At 40.4% G+C, this 14,359-nt stretch overlaps 1 protein-coding gene across 1 annotated transcript in view; it reads right to left on the bottom strand.

The window, feature by feature from the left end:
- FAM241A (family with sequence similarity 241 member A) overlaps positions 1–11,299 on the bottom strand; it is a 40,431-nt gene extending 29,132 nt beyond the window's left edge. Inside the window, exon 1 of the mRNA XM_060148613.1 lies at positions 10,962–11,299. Within this exon, the coding sequence (XP_060004596.1) occupies positions 10,962–11,126 (165 nt within the window). The 5' untranslated portion in view covers positions 11,127–11,299. The remainder of the gene's footprint in view (positions 1–10,961) is intronic.
- Positions 11,300–14,359: the final 3,060 nt, after the last annotated feature.

The following is a 14,359-nucleotide window of genomic DNA, read 5'->3' as shown; positions in this document are numbered from 1 at the left end:
CAGAGAATAAACATGTTAGCAAACAAATAAATAAAATACTTTCAAATAGTGTGAGAGCTATGAAGAAAATAAAAGAGTAATGGAAGAGAGGAAGAGGGTGTAGACTGGAGGTTCTTTCTATATATTAGAGCTGAGCTGAGATCTCAGAAAGGTTATAGTTAAGCTGATGATATGAAGATCTGCCAAGGGAAGATTTGGGGAAAAGAGTCTAGGCAGAGGCCTTGAGACAGAATTGAGCTTCCTGGGCTAGTGCAGTGATCTTGATTGTGGTCCACAATAAAATATTTTGTTTCTTGGCCCAGTACATATAAATTTCCACGAAATGACATTCATACCATGTGTGATGCATTCTAACAATTTCTGTCCTATCCTATCCTGTTCACAATCCACTAAATTGATTTCATGGACCAACACTAGCTTGGTTGTTAAGAACTCAGGCTTCAAGCATGGGTTTGAATCTTAACTCAGCAACTTACTAGCTGTGATACTTTCAATATGTTACTTAACATCCCTGTGCTGCAGTTTGTACACCTTTAGAGTGAGGGGCAACAGCAGTCTCTACCCATGAGGGTTGAAACCAGATTTCCCTCCAGAAAGACTGAATCAATTTTACTTCTAACTTTAGTGTATTCTTATTTCATACACTGTTTCTTTAAACCCACACCATTCACCTTTTTAATCTTTATCAACTTGATAGATGAAATATTATCCCTAATAGTTTTAATTTGAATTTCTTTTATTTCTAGTGAGGCTGGACATGTTTTCCTCCTCATTGGATACTAAATGTAGTTGCAGTTTTTATTTCCTACAAACTGTACAAAAATAATATGTTAAATATAAAATTTTACTAGGTATTGTATTTATAACTTGTTTGTTATTTTTTAATTAAATGCAAAGTTATAACATTTATTTACACATATCTTCCACTAAACTACATATAACCAATAAAGGAAAAAAACTTTTGGGGGGATGGATACAAATCAATGAGAACATCAGCTAGTTCTTGAATAAGTCTTTGAAATGATTATAAATGGAGAAATACTAAAATTTGTATTCATTTTCATTTTAACCAATAGAATTCAATATTTTAAATCATAGTTACAAACGTAGACAGATGGAACCATCTTCAGGCATACCTACCAAAAATATTAAAAGAGTTGCCTATTGTAGTAGAAGAGAATGGTTCTGCAATGAAAATATAAATTAATTAAAATTTATTGATGTGCATGAACTAATGATAGATAATAATAGGCCATGAAGTGAAGAATATGATTAATTCAAGCTGCAAATTAAAAATTTCTACATTTTGTACTTTCTCTAAAATCTACTTTTTATTTTTTAAAGAAATGAAGTTTCTGGTGACATTACTGAGTACCTTGTATGCTGGCTGCTACCACAGGTGGAATCGCTTGTTTATTTAAAGTAGCCAAAACCAAACATTTTTCCTTAAAAATGACTTTCCTTCTCAATTCTCAATTTGTGACAGTGACAATAGCTTCTGTTATATTTTATTACCTCTGAAAACCATGGAATAAGGAATTCTGAATTCAATCAAACTGATGAAATTTGCCAGCCATGGGAAATCAAACTTAAATTCCCTGCCTCTGTAGATGGTCTGCATACATCCCAGTAAAATTTTGATCAAGAGGATAAAAGACAAATTAATTGGATTAATTGGAAGAGGGGATAAAAAAAATTTCACAGATGTTAGAAAAAATTATATCAAATGGAATATAGTAAAAACCACAAATGGAAATTTAATTTTCTTAACACTGTTTTAAAAAAAATTTAGGTATTAAGTATTAAGAGATATTAGATATTAAGTATTAATATTGTTTAGATATTAAGTATTAATAATTAGTTTATCCTTTATTTCCCGTAAAGTTCAAAATATTTGCACCATGCTTTCTCTTTGATCAGAAATCTGATAAGATCAAGTTGTTGCTATAAGAAAACAGCAATAACAAATAAAGCCAACTGTTTCCTCTTCCTTAGCCAAGATAAGGCACAGCTGACAATGATGTTAAATGGAAAAAAAAAACCCCAAAACACTGGATACGGGAAAAATTAGATCAGCAGATAGAAAGTAACTTCTGCATTAAGTTAATTAGAAATTCAGTTTCTCTGCTCGGATGAAACTACTCTCTGATTATCTTATTAATTGCCTTACACACACGCACATGGACACGAACACAGCACACACTTAATGAACCAAAACATGACTAGTGGAGACTCTTAAGGGTTTTTGAAGATATGTGGCTGTTACTGCAAGACAAGACTCCCGAGAAGACAACGATGGGAGCCAAAGCTAGTGTGGCTGGGGCTTAAAGAAGGCCTGGGAAAGATACAGTTTCTACTTAGGTCTCTTAGGGCAAGGTTAATGTCATGGTACTACTTTAAGTTTTACCCTTTAACCTTGCTTTACCACTTCTCTTGAATAGTAAATTGAGAATAACTTGTACAGAGGAGGGTGGGTATTTTTCTCATCAAGGGTCAGTGATCCACAACAGAAAAAAAAAAATCAACTGGCGATCTATACAAAAAGCAACATATTAATAATTTAGGTCGGTGGGTTAAATTTTTTTAAAGAAATACCTGATTTTTAGATGAGTAAATCTTAATACTTTGTTCAATAAATAATATTTATTCTATAAATCTGAAAATTACATGTACTAAAAATAGTTCTATGATGTGGTTAGTTAAGAAGAAGAAGAAAAAGGGAACCAGAAAAAAAAGATGGAAGAGAAGATCAGGGCAAAATAGGGAGCTAGGGGCTTTCCTGGTGGCGCAGTGGTTGGGAGTCCGCCTGCCTATCCAGGGACACGCGTTCGTGCCCCGGTCCGGGAGGATCCCACATGCCCCGGAGCGGCTGGGCCCGTGAGCCATGGCCGCTGAGCCTGCGCGTCCGGAGCCTGTGCTCCGCAGCGGGAGGGGCCGCAGCGGTGAGAGGCCCGCGTACAGCAAAAAAAAAAAAATAGGGAGCTAATATTCACTGAGGACCTACTGTATGCTAGGCATTTCATACACAAAATGTTACTGAATCCTCATAAGAACTTTAAGTGGATAGCATTATACCCATTACAATGAGGAAACTGAGTCTCTGAGGGATTAAGTTATTAGGATGACAAGGCTCAAACTTAGAACTGTCATTACCCAAAACCTTTTTCATTGCTCCATAATGCTCAGCTTCTACAGAAGAAGGAGGCAGTGGGGTGGAGAAGACGTATAGAAAAAAAGAGAAAGTGGCTGAGATGGGAGGTGGGGAAGAATAACAGACAATGGGAGAATGAGACACAGTAGGGCGAGATGAAAAAACGATGGGTAGTAGGACAGAGGAGCAAAAAAAGAATATGAGAGTATATGGCCGTTAGCATAACTGATGCCATCCTGGGCCCATACAGTTCCTCTTGTCCTTCCGCTGATCCCACCCAGAACAGTATTGTGAGGTAAATCACATCTCTGTTGTCAAGGGCTTTGTAGCTAATAGATATTGTTTAATAATCGTTGGGACCAGGTTGGCCTCTTTGCTCTGTAATCCTCAAACAGTGATGAAAACCTTTGCTGACTTATTCCCTGTGTCCACAACAGGGGTCCCCAACTCCCGGTCCTAGGCCTGTTAGGAACCGGGCCGCAGAGCAGGAGATGAGCTGTGGGTGAGCGAGTGAAGCTTCATCTGCCGCTCCCCATGGCTCCCCATGGCCCCCCATCCCTCCCCATCCCTCCCCATCGCTCCCCATCCCTCCCCATCGCTCCCCATCGCTCCCCATCCCTCCCCATCGCTCCCCATCCCTCACCATCGCTCCCCATCCTTCCCCATCCCTCCCAATCGCTCCCCATCGCTCCCCATCCCTCCCCATCGCTCCCCATCCCTCCCCATCACTCCCCATCCCTCCCCTTCGCCCCCCATCACTCCCCATCGCTCCGCATCCCTCCCCATCGCTGGCATTACCGCCTGAACCATCCCCCAACCTCCGTGGAAAAACCGTCTTCCTCGAAACAGGTCCCTGGTGCCAAAATGGTTGGGGACTGCTGGTCCACAAGACTAGTTACCCATTCATAAATATTGACTTAGGAATGCATTTCCTGTTTCCAAGCACATACCCCTATACCCTATGTTAACTATAAAATTGTCTCAGTGGCCCCTTGGCAGTGTGGAGTGCAGCTGCAAACGCTTACAGATCATCTGCCTGATCCCACCCTGTGAGCAAGTTATCCTGTAATATACTGATCCATTGATTATATGGAGCTGCCTGCCTTGTTTTTCAATCTCAAGATAACTTCTCAGTTTGGTGGGCACTTTTTGTTCCCTCTGTTCTCCAACAAAGAGGGAAAGCAAAATAGAGAAAGTTGCATATAAGGAGTTGCTAGAAGAAGAGATGCAAGAAAAGATCTGTAGGGAGACTACCTGTTTGGAATGTAGGTGTCAAAAAAATAAACAATTATTACCTATCCATTGGAATATCTATCAACAGAGTAATTATTCTTGACAACTCAAACCACTATAATCCTAATACATTTTGAGCAGAGTTTCTCAACGTCAGCACTACTGACATTTTGGGTCAGGCAATGCTTTGCTGTAGGTGACTGTTCTGCACATTATAGGATGTTTAGCAGTAACCCTGGACTATTCCTATTAGATGCTGACGGTACAGTACCCCCTTGGTCTTAATATTCAAAAATGTCTCCAGACATTGCCAAATGTCCCCCATGAGCAAAACTGCCCCCAATTAAGAACCACTGATTTAGAAGTTCCATTCTTGAAATAATGATAAAAAATGGACAAAAGATATCTACCATATACAAAATTATTCCCTGAGTTAGTGACTAGATGCCCATTGGAAAAAAATTAAAGTTTAGGGCTGAGTTCATCTAAACTCAAAGCACTTGCTACAGTATTGCTTGCAAACTGCTTTTAAAAGATGTGAAAGGAAGTGGGTATAAACAGATATCTATTTTTGAACTATACAATCTAAGGGGGAGCCGCAGATTTATCAGACTGTTCTCCCATCATAGGTGAGGGCTCTTTGCATTTCTGAAACAAAAACAAAGCCGGCTTTGGAGTTTGGAGACCTGGGTTCTGGTGTGCTCTAGTACTAGTTAATTGTAAGCCCTAGGGCAAATCACTTGGCCTGGAGAAGCAAGGCTTGTTGGCTTCTTACACTTTACCAAGAGTTCTAATATACCCTTTTAGGGAAATAGTAAAATAACTTCCTTATGTATATATATCTATTACTGATACTATGTCGAAGGGCAAGTTTGTTGAATACTGTGGATTGGTTTGCTTATTATTTTCTTGCCACTCAAAGTGTGGTCCTTGGGCATAGCATCAGCATCACTTTAGGAGCTTGTTAGAGATGCAAAATCTTGGGCCTCACCCCAGAACAACAAAATCACAACCTGCAAGAGATAATTTGTCTACACATTAAAACTGAGGAGCACTGTTCTATTCCACCTTCCTCCTAGGGTGGCTTTCTAACTGCAGAGTCTGGAAAACTTAAAAATAACATTTCTCAGATATCTTTTCACTTAGGTTCTAGTTGAAAATTAGGTCCAAAAGCTAACCCTTACACGCTTATTATATGCTAAGTACTGCTCTAACACTTTACATATATTACATACATACATATAACAGTTCTATGGTGTTGATACAACTATTATTCCCTTGTTATTTCTTCAGATGAAGAAACTGAAGGCCAAAGAGGTTAATTAACTTGCCCAAAGTTACAGTTAGTAAGTGGCAGAGTTAGGATTCAAACCTAGGTATTCTGGATCTAGAATATGTACTGCTAATCATATCTTTGATGATAGATCAAAAAGGAGGTATAAGACTTCCCTCTGGTATCATTTTTTTTTTTTTTTACAGATGATCTCATGGAACATTCTTTGATAAATGCCATTATACAGGTTCCTTCATTTATTTACTTAAATATCTATAAGCCAGCATTTATCTGAAAGTTCCAGCATTGCAAAAGGCAAGAAATAGAAATGAAGCATTACCATCTGAAAGGAAACAAAATCAACCTTATCTATAGAGTGGATGATTATATACCTAGAAGATGCAAAAGAATCAAGTCTAAGAGATACTAGTATATATTAATATTAGAATTAACAAAAGAATTCAGAAAGGTAGCTAGTTTAAAAAGAACTAAATAAAAACCAATAGCTAGAAACCAGCAGCAAAAACATGATGTGGAAAAAGAAATCCCTTTCACAATGCCAACAGAAACATAAAAGCTTGATATAGACTTCAGTATTTATAACTACTATAAAGGATTGCAAAGCCAGGGAGAAAGTGGATTATTCAATGATTAGGAAAAACAAAAAAGATCAGCTCCATACCTCACACAATACATAAAGTCATTCTAAAGAGATTAAATATATAGAGTAAAAAAAAGAAAAACTATAAACACACATAAGAAAATATTGGTGGATAGTTTAAGTGTAGGATTAGAAAGAATTTTCTAAACAAATATAATAGATATATGTATGTATGTGTGGGGGGTGTGTGTGTGCATGTATAAGGGTGTGAGATGTGTGTGTATGAAACTAACAAAAAAATTCCTTTGGCTAATAAAAATTTAAAGCATTTCTAAGTCAAAAACATCATAAACAAAATTATAAAGTAAACAGCAAGCAGGGAAAATAATTATAATCATTGTGAAATATGAGTTTAATATCTTATAATAATGCCAAAAGAAAAAATGGTCAAAGAACACAATTAAAAAGAAATACAAATGCTCAATAAATATACGAATGGTTTAGTAAACCTCTCCAGCAGTATCTTACGACAATAAAATAATTTTTGCCTATTAAGTTGGCAAAGATTAAACTATAAATTATACTGTTTGTTGCTGGAATGGATGGTTTCCAACTGGCACTCTTACATACTAATGCCAGAAGAGCACAATGGTGCAACCTTTTCTGAATGCAGTTTTTTAGGATGTTTCAAGAGGATTCAAAGAGTTTGACTTATTGACCTAGTTCTTCCAGTTCTAGGAATTTATTCCAAGGTGGAACTGTGAGAAAAAGGTAGAACTTTATAAGCAAAGATTTTCATTACAGCATTATCTATAAAAGAAGGTTTGAAGCAACTTAAATATGTAGTATTAGGGGAATGATTATTAGGCAGCCCTAAAAATAATTTTTACAAAGAATTTTTGATAACATGGGAAAATGACACAACATGCTAAGTAGATAAAAACAAGATACCAAATCCAAATATTACATTAAAACATGTTAAAAAATATGTGTGTATATATGCATATACACATACAGAGAGATATATGAATGTAGTAACATCAAATGTTTCATATTTTATAGCACAATATTACTTAGTGAGATATCAAATGCTTTTGTTTTCTTCTTTAGATTGTTTTTTTTTTTTTTTTTTTTTTTTTTTTTTGTGGTACGCGGGCCTCTCACTGTTGTGGCCTCTCCCATTGCGGAGCACAGGCTCTGGACGCGCAGGCTCAGCGGCCATGGCTCACAGGCCTAGCCGCTCCGCGGCATGTGGGATCTTCCCGGACTGGGGCACAAACCCGTGTCTCCTGCATCGGCAGGCGGACTCTTAACCACTGCGCCACCAGGGAAGCCCCCTAGATTGTTTTATAGTTCTACATTTTCCGAAGTACACATTACTTTTATAATCATAAAGAAAGACCTTAAAGCTAAAAATAATGATTCTAAAGTCAATCCAAGGACGGTGGGACCTTTCTATCCCACCTAAGGCAGGGCCATCTTAGGTTATTCAGGTTGTAAAATGCCACATACATACATAAATGTAATAAAAGGACTGGAGATATTTAACCTTCCAGGTATGCAGCAGGGCAGAGACTCTCTTACCTAAAGGGACCTGGCATTCACAGTCATGAACATACTTGGATCACCTCTCATGCACACAATTACCAACACACATGTAGGACAGCTATGCCCTGTCCCTTCAGTTCCTTGGGCGTTTTGCCTCTCTCCCTGGCTTATCTTTCTTAGAGGCCGAACTCCTACTTCAGACTTGACAGTTCTTTCATCTAGGGAACCTGGTCCAGTCTATCAAGTCCTCCTTTCCTAGGATAGAGGCTGCCTTGTCAATCATGTACCTGGAAAGATTTAGGCCAGAAAGACAGAGGAACCTTAGTTTTCTCTCAGATGGAGTAGTACTTAAGGATAAATAGTAAAAAAAAAAAAAAAAAAAAGATGCTTATCTTAGTTATTAAGAAAACACCTATATAAATACTGGTATTTTGGTATTACAGGAAATAAATACCATTTTGATCTGGTATCATAATAACAATGAGCCAAAGATACGTTTTGTAAAGTCAAAGCTGATGCAAGAGGCTTCCAGGTAGAGGGAAGGGCATGAGTCTTTCAGACAGGAATAGAAAGAAAAATCAGTGAAGGTAAGGATATATGTAGAAGAGGCTTTAGGCTGGGGAATAGCCAAAGGAAGAAAGCTCCTTCATCAAATGATCAGCTAAGGGCAAACTGTGAAGGAACTAGAAATAGAAAGGGATTTAATACAGCAAATTAGGGGCTGACAAAAATCTTTGAAAGAGCTGGAGGAGCAAAAGTCAGGTGCCTTCTGGAGCTGTTGCATTCAAGAGCACACCACCTGTAACCCTGATCCAGATATAAAGGAGCCTCTGCTATTACTGCTGCCGCTGCCACTACTACCAATTCTCTCTTAACATCCGCGACGCTACTCAGATTCTGGAACATTAAGTGAGTGTGCTAAGCAGAAAGGACAGCAGGGAGATGGCCTCTGTCTCATTTCCAGCTAATTAGTTTTGGTTCTGTTTCTGTTTATATCACTGTTTCTATGGAAAAGCTCACTTTAAGTTCTAAGCAACAAGTTTACAAACCAAGTTTTCAAAAATACTCTGTTTGTAATTTGGAGTCCATGTGTCCTTAAAACAACAAAACAAACACACACCATCTGCCTAAAGAAAAACAAAATAAAACAAATCCTTAGACTATGTTTTATAGTTGTTAATTTCATTTACCTCTCCCTCAAATATCTTTATATCTCTACCATCATTCCAAGGCAGTGCATACAAATTTTAAATTTCATTTTCAGGACTTGAAAAAAAAGCTACACTTATTACCAAGAAATGACTTATCACAAAAGCTTGCTTTTTACACCAATGAGTTGGGTTGTATCAATTTTTTGTTCATTTTTGACTTCTTTATAAGAAGTTCTTCTTTGGTGCTGATATAGGAGAAAATGCATATCTCAGGTGTAATTTTCAAGTATTGTGTATGTGGACTTAGAGTACATAAATAAATCATGTGATAAAAATAAATGATAACATTTTCAAAGGAGTACAGGAAAATAAATTTACATGACATGCAATGAAAGAAGCAGGTATGCAAAGTATATCTGTTTTCTAGGCTATATGTTTCATTCTTTTTTTGTTTCATCCCTTGTCGTTGTACCATAAACAATTTTGTTAAGACCAGAGCTACTGATGATGAAAAATCCACAGAAGCTTAAATGAAATATTTTACATGCTCCCTTAAAACCACTTGAAAATTACTTTGGGTCCTTTAGCTCAAATACATCCGCCCCCCGCTCCCCGCCAGGGAGTTCCTGTTGCTGTTTTCATCACTTTTCCAGTTGAATAACTAAAGTAAGAGGAAACAGTCCTTTAGCTACTGAGTCATGGTACAGTTAATGGGGTAAAACTACCAGGAAAGCAGTCAGGAAGATCTCCTAGCTACCAATTATTTGCTTCAGTCACCATCTCTTACATTGTCAAAAGAATGAAAAATTACACTTCCACATGGTGAGCAAACCTAATGCTAAGGCATATTTTGTATGTGCCACACAATTATTTCTGTTTTCTAAACAATGCTGAGACACTAGAACTTATACTTTATCTATTAATGCATTTACTGATGATGTTGGAGTTTGTGAAATGTGACAAAAAGAACAGATGCAGAAGGATAATGAGAGGAGACAGGTATCAACTGATCTCAACAGTATACACTGTAATAAAGGCAAATAATCATTTTAATTCTTGGTCTTTACTGTGATTCTGAAGGCTAGCTTATCTTGGTTATTTTTGAAGGTCTAATTACTGTATTTGCTGGTGAAAATTCATCCCACATATAATTCAATTTCTTTTATTAAACTTCTTGCCTAATCTTGAAGATAAATGATGTGTTATAATGCCTATTATCACATACTTACTTAGTGAAAGCAAATTCTGAGAGTTTCAAAAACTACCCAACTTCTCTTTTCCCTTATTATGGCTGGACTCATACTTTTTTCCCCTTTGGTACCAACTGAAAGCAATTTTCTTGCCTTTTCAGTTTTTTTTCTTTCTGCCTTAGGCATTATTTTTTTAATTTAATTATTACTCAGCTTTTTCAGTTTTTAAATGAAGTTTAGATCCCCTTTGGGTTCATGTGAAAAACTTGCTCTCGGAGAGTCCCTGTCAGGACACTTATTGTAATACTCGCTCCTACACGTCTTCAGATACTGATTGCATGTCTAGAGAAATACACCCACACCTTACAAGAGGCGCTAGGTGTGAGTTCAGAAATGACAAGATGGAAGTCGAGAGGGGAGCCACTGGCCCCTAAAACACAGCACCGGGGTATGAACTCGAAGTTGAAGAATGTTTACATGTAAGGCTTTTAGATAAGTGACCGTTATGGAGGGCACTTCCACAGACCCCCGGGCTCCGGCCTGAGAAGCCTCTGCCCGACGGGTGGGTAAGGGCGGCGCTGACCCCGCCAGGCACGCGACTCCTGGCCGGCACTTGGCAGCGCACACGCGACCCCGCGGCCCGGCCCCGAGGGCTCCGTCCAAACGCTCTCCGGGGCCGCTTTCCAGAACGCCGCGGCGACCAGCGCCCCACGCCGAGCACAGCCCCGGCGCCGCCCGCCCTCCGGGCCACTTCCCTCTGCCGCCGCGTGGGGCTCGGGAAACCGGCCAGACCGCGCCGCCCCTCCTGGATCACCTGCTCTTGCTCCTCCTGCGGCCGCCGGTCGCGCCGCCGCGGGCTCGCCCCGGGATCCGGCTCGGTCCCCGCCGCCGCCCGCTCCGCCAGCGCGTCCCCGTCCTCGTCGCGCTCTCCGCCGCCGCCGCTGCCGCCGCCGCCAAGCAGCTCCCCGGCCGAGCACATCCCGCCGCCAACTCCTGCCGCCCGGGACGGCCGCCGGAGGGGCCAAGCCACGAAGCCGGAGGCAGCGATCGCCGCCCGAGGGCCGCCCTGGGATCGGCCACACTCGCCGCTGACAGGAGCCTACGGAGCGCGCCCCGGCGGCCTGGGCGCCGCAAGTACCAGCCCGGCCCGGCCTCTCCTGTCACCGGCTCGCCCCGCCCTCGGCCGCCGGGGCGGAGCCCACCCGGGGAAGGGAGGGGCCAGGGCAGAGGCGGGGCCCACGGGGCGCGCGCGCGCGCGCGCGCGCGCGCGCGTGTGTGTGTGTGTGTGTGTGTGTGTGTGTTCGCGCGCACGCGTTTGTGAGAGAATATGAGTGTGTGACTATGTACATTACAGACTGTGTGTGAGAGATTGTGAGAGAGAGGCTCTGTGTGTGTGTGTGTGAGAGACTATGAGAGAGAGTGTGTATATGAGAGACTACGTACGTAAAGACTGTGAGAGATTGTGTATAAGAAATTGTATGTGCATGAGACTATGTGTGTGAGAGCTCGTGTGTGTGAGAGCCTGATAGGCACTGTGTTGAGAGAGACTGTGAAAGACGCGGTGTATGCGTTTGTGAGGGAGAGAGGAGAGCGTGTGTTGGTAGGTGTGTGAGAGAGGGAAACACACGCAGACACAGAGCTCCACACTCCAGCGGAGCCCCTCTGTGCTTGCCTGGCACTGGCAGTGTGCCTGGGTGTGATGCCGGCTGCCTGTCCTGAGTAGCTGTCCATCCTTTACAAGTAATACACATTCTCCGTCTATTTTGTTCCTTTTGCCTCCTCTCTGTGTCTCTCTGAAGGTCTGAAGGTCTCTCTCTGTTGAGTGCTTCCCTGGTGTGTGTTGGTTGTTGGAGCCTTGGGAGCATTTGGTGGTGTATCTGCCTTTGTGTATATTTCTATAAATGGGTAAGAATATGTCACTCAGTGTGTGGTAAGGGAGACATCTTAGTTTATAATTCTTTTTCATGCTACCTGTGGTATCGCAATTTATAATAAGTAACATATATATATATATATATATATATATATATAGCCTTTGTCCCCATTCCTGGCACAGAGCTCCTAAAACCTTGGAGTTTCCTAAGTGGTGAAAGGGATAAAGATGTCTTTTGTTATGTTAATGAGGCAACTTTTTGATAGCCCCTAGGTAACTTAAGGGTGGGGCCTGGCTGTCAGAAGAACCAGCCTTGTGATTAGAGGATTGGAACTTTCAGTCCCCCCTCTGATCTCCTGGGAGGGGAGCGGGGCTGGAGGTTGAATTGACCACCAACGGTCAGTAGTTTAGTCAATCATGCCTTTGTAATGAAGACTCCATAGAAACCCAAAGGATAGGGCTTTAGAGAACTTCCGGGTTGGTGAACACGTGGAGATGGGGGGAGAGTGGCAGCTTAGAAAGGGCATGGAAGCTCTGCGCCCCTTACTGCATACCTTGCCCTATGTACCTTTTTATCTGACTGTGCCCCTGTATTCTTTGTAATATCCTTTATAATAAACTCCTAAAAGTAAGTAAACGTTTCTCTGAGTTCTGTGAGCAGCTCTAAGCAAATTAGTGGAACCCATAGAGGGGATCGTGGGAACCTTCAATATATAGGTGGCTGGTAGAAGCACAGGTAACAGCCCGGAGTTGCAATTGGCAGCTGACGTGTGTGTGTGTGGTGGGTGGAGTTGGAGCGAGGGGGAGGTGGGGGGGGAGGGGCAGCCTTGCGGAACTGAGTCCTTGGCCTGTAAGATCTGTGAACTTATCCCCAGATAGGTAGTGCCAGAACTGAGTTAACTGCTTCGTGGTGTTGAAAAACACACATCAGACTACCCTACCCATTTTGTTAAAGGGAAGTTGAGGGCACTTAAATAATGTATCAAATTTTGTATATCTCTTATCTGTATTTTGAAAAGATAATAGACTATTGTATAGATAAAATATCAGGCTATCTTTCAATGGAAAGTAAATATGCCTAGGTATGGAGAAGACTGAATTATTTGAGATGTTCTATTAAAATGTCTCTAGGCCCAGAGGGAATTAAAATAGGCAGGAATGTAAAGACTTATTTTAAAGACCTGTTTCCTGGTTTTGGTAATCAGGATTGTAGAAGCTAGAAAATATGCCTTTGGCTATCACAAATTAGAAAGAAAATGAATTTGGTTTATTTCCTTTCTTAAAAGCCTTTAAAACCCCAGAGGAAAGTACTTAATATTATATATATATATATAATCAGAAACAAATGTCACCATGGGAACCCAAAAGCATTCCCTGTTGGACCTCATTGCTTTCCTCTAATGACATTTTCATTCCTGAAATTTTGCTTTGGCTCTTAGTAGTGTTTCTTATAAAAAATGACCTTATATATATATTTAAAACAAAACTTTAGGATTATGTATGTGGCACAGAGAATATCCGCTTTTTACTGCCAACTCTGTGGAGCTTAAGGCACATTTTGAAGTTCACCTCTTTTGGCTTGTAGTTGTTAACTTGGTAAATCGAGCGGCTATGCACTCTTCAATCAGGTTACAGGGTGAACAGAAACTCCTTCTATACTTGAGGACTCAGAAGGCATAGAATTTATATATCTGGCCAGGAAAAAAAGAATAATACAGAATTTAGCTTTGTTCAACTTAGGGGACAAGTCTTACTTAAGTGCTTTAGAACATACTGTCTGGCCTTTTGGAAAGTCAGGCTTCTCGATTCTTTGAGAAGTGTATTCATTCATTCAGTTATTTAGCAGATATTTATTGAACACCTCTAGGCATTAGGCCCAGGTCTAGGTCCCTCCTCTCACGTAGCTTCCATTTAATTTTCTTTTGAGTTCTATTCTGCTTTCCCTGGCAAAAGCCAAGAACTTTCACCAAAAGGTGGCCAGAATCCTCTGATTCCTGCCTAGGACTGATGTCAGAACCTCTTCATTTTCTTATTTTATTTAGTGCTTGGGTTTCCTCTTTGAACTGTTATTCATTTGTTTATAGAGACTTTAGTCTTTCCTGAAGATTTAGAGAATCACCTCTTATTAAAAAACTCAGTAGTAGCATTTTATACAAAAGACATTATTCAGGTTACATCACAGATAACATACTTTCAAGTGTGTCTTATGAGAGGGGAGGACTGTTTTCCCTCTGTTGCATACTATGAATAATAAATATATAAAGCTATTACTTCCCATTTCCCATGGGAAATATAAGATTCTTATTACCTAGGCAACTATAATGTGTTGGTCTCAAATT

Source organism: Lagenorhynchus albirostris, chromosome 4, assembly GCF_949774975.1.
Source record: "Lagenorhynchus albirostris chromosome 4, mLagAlb1.1, whole genome shotgun sequence".
NCBI lineage: Eukaryota > Metazoa > Chordata > Mammalia > Artiodactyla > Delphinidae > Lagenorhynchus > Lagenorhynchus albirostris.
This window is presented reverse-complemented; position numbering and strand designations above follow the sequence as displayed.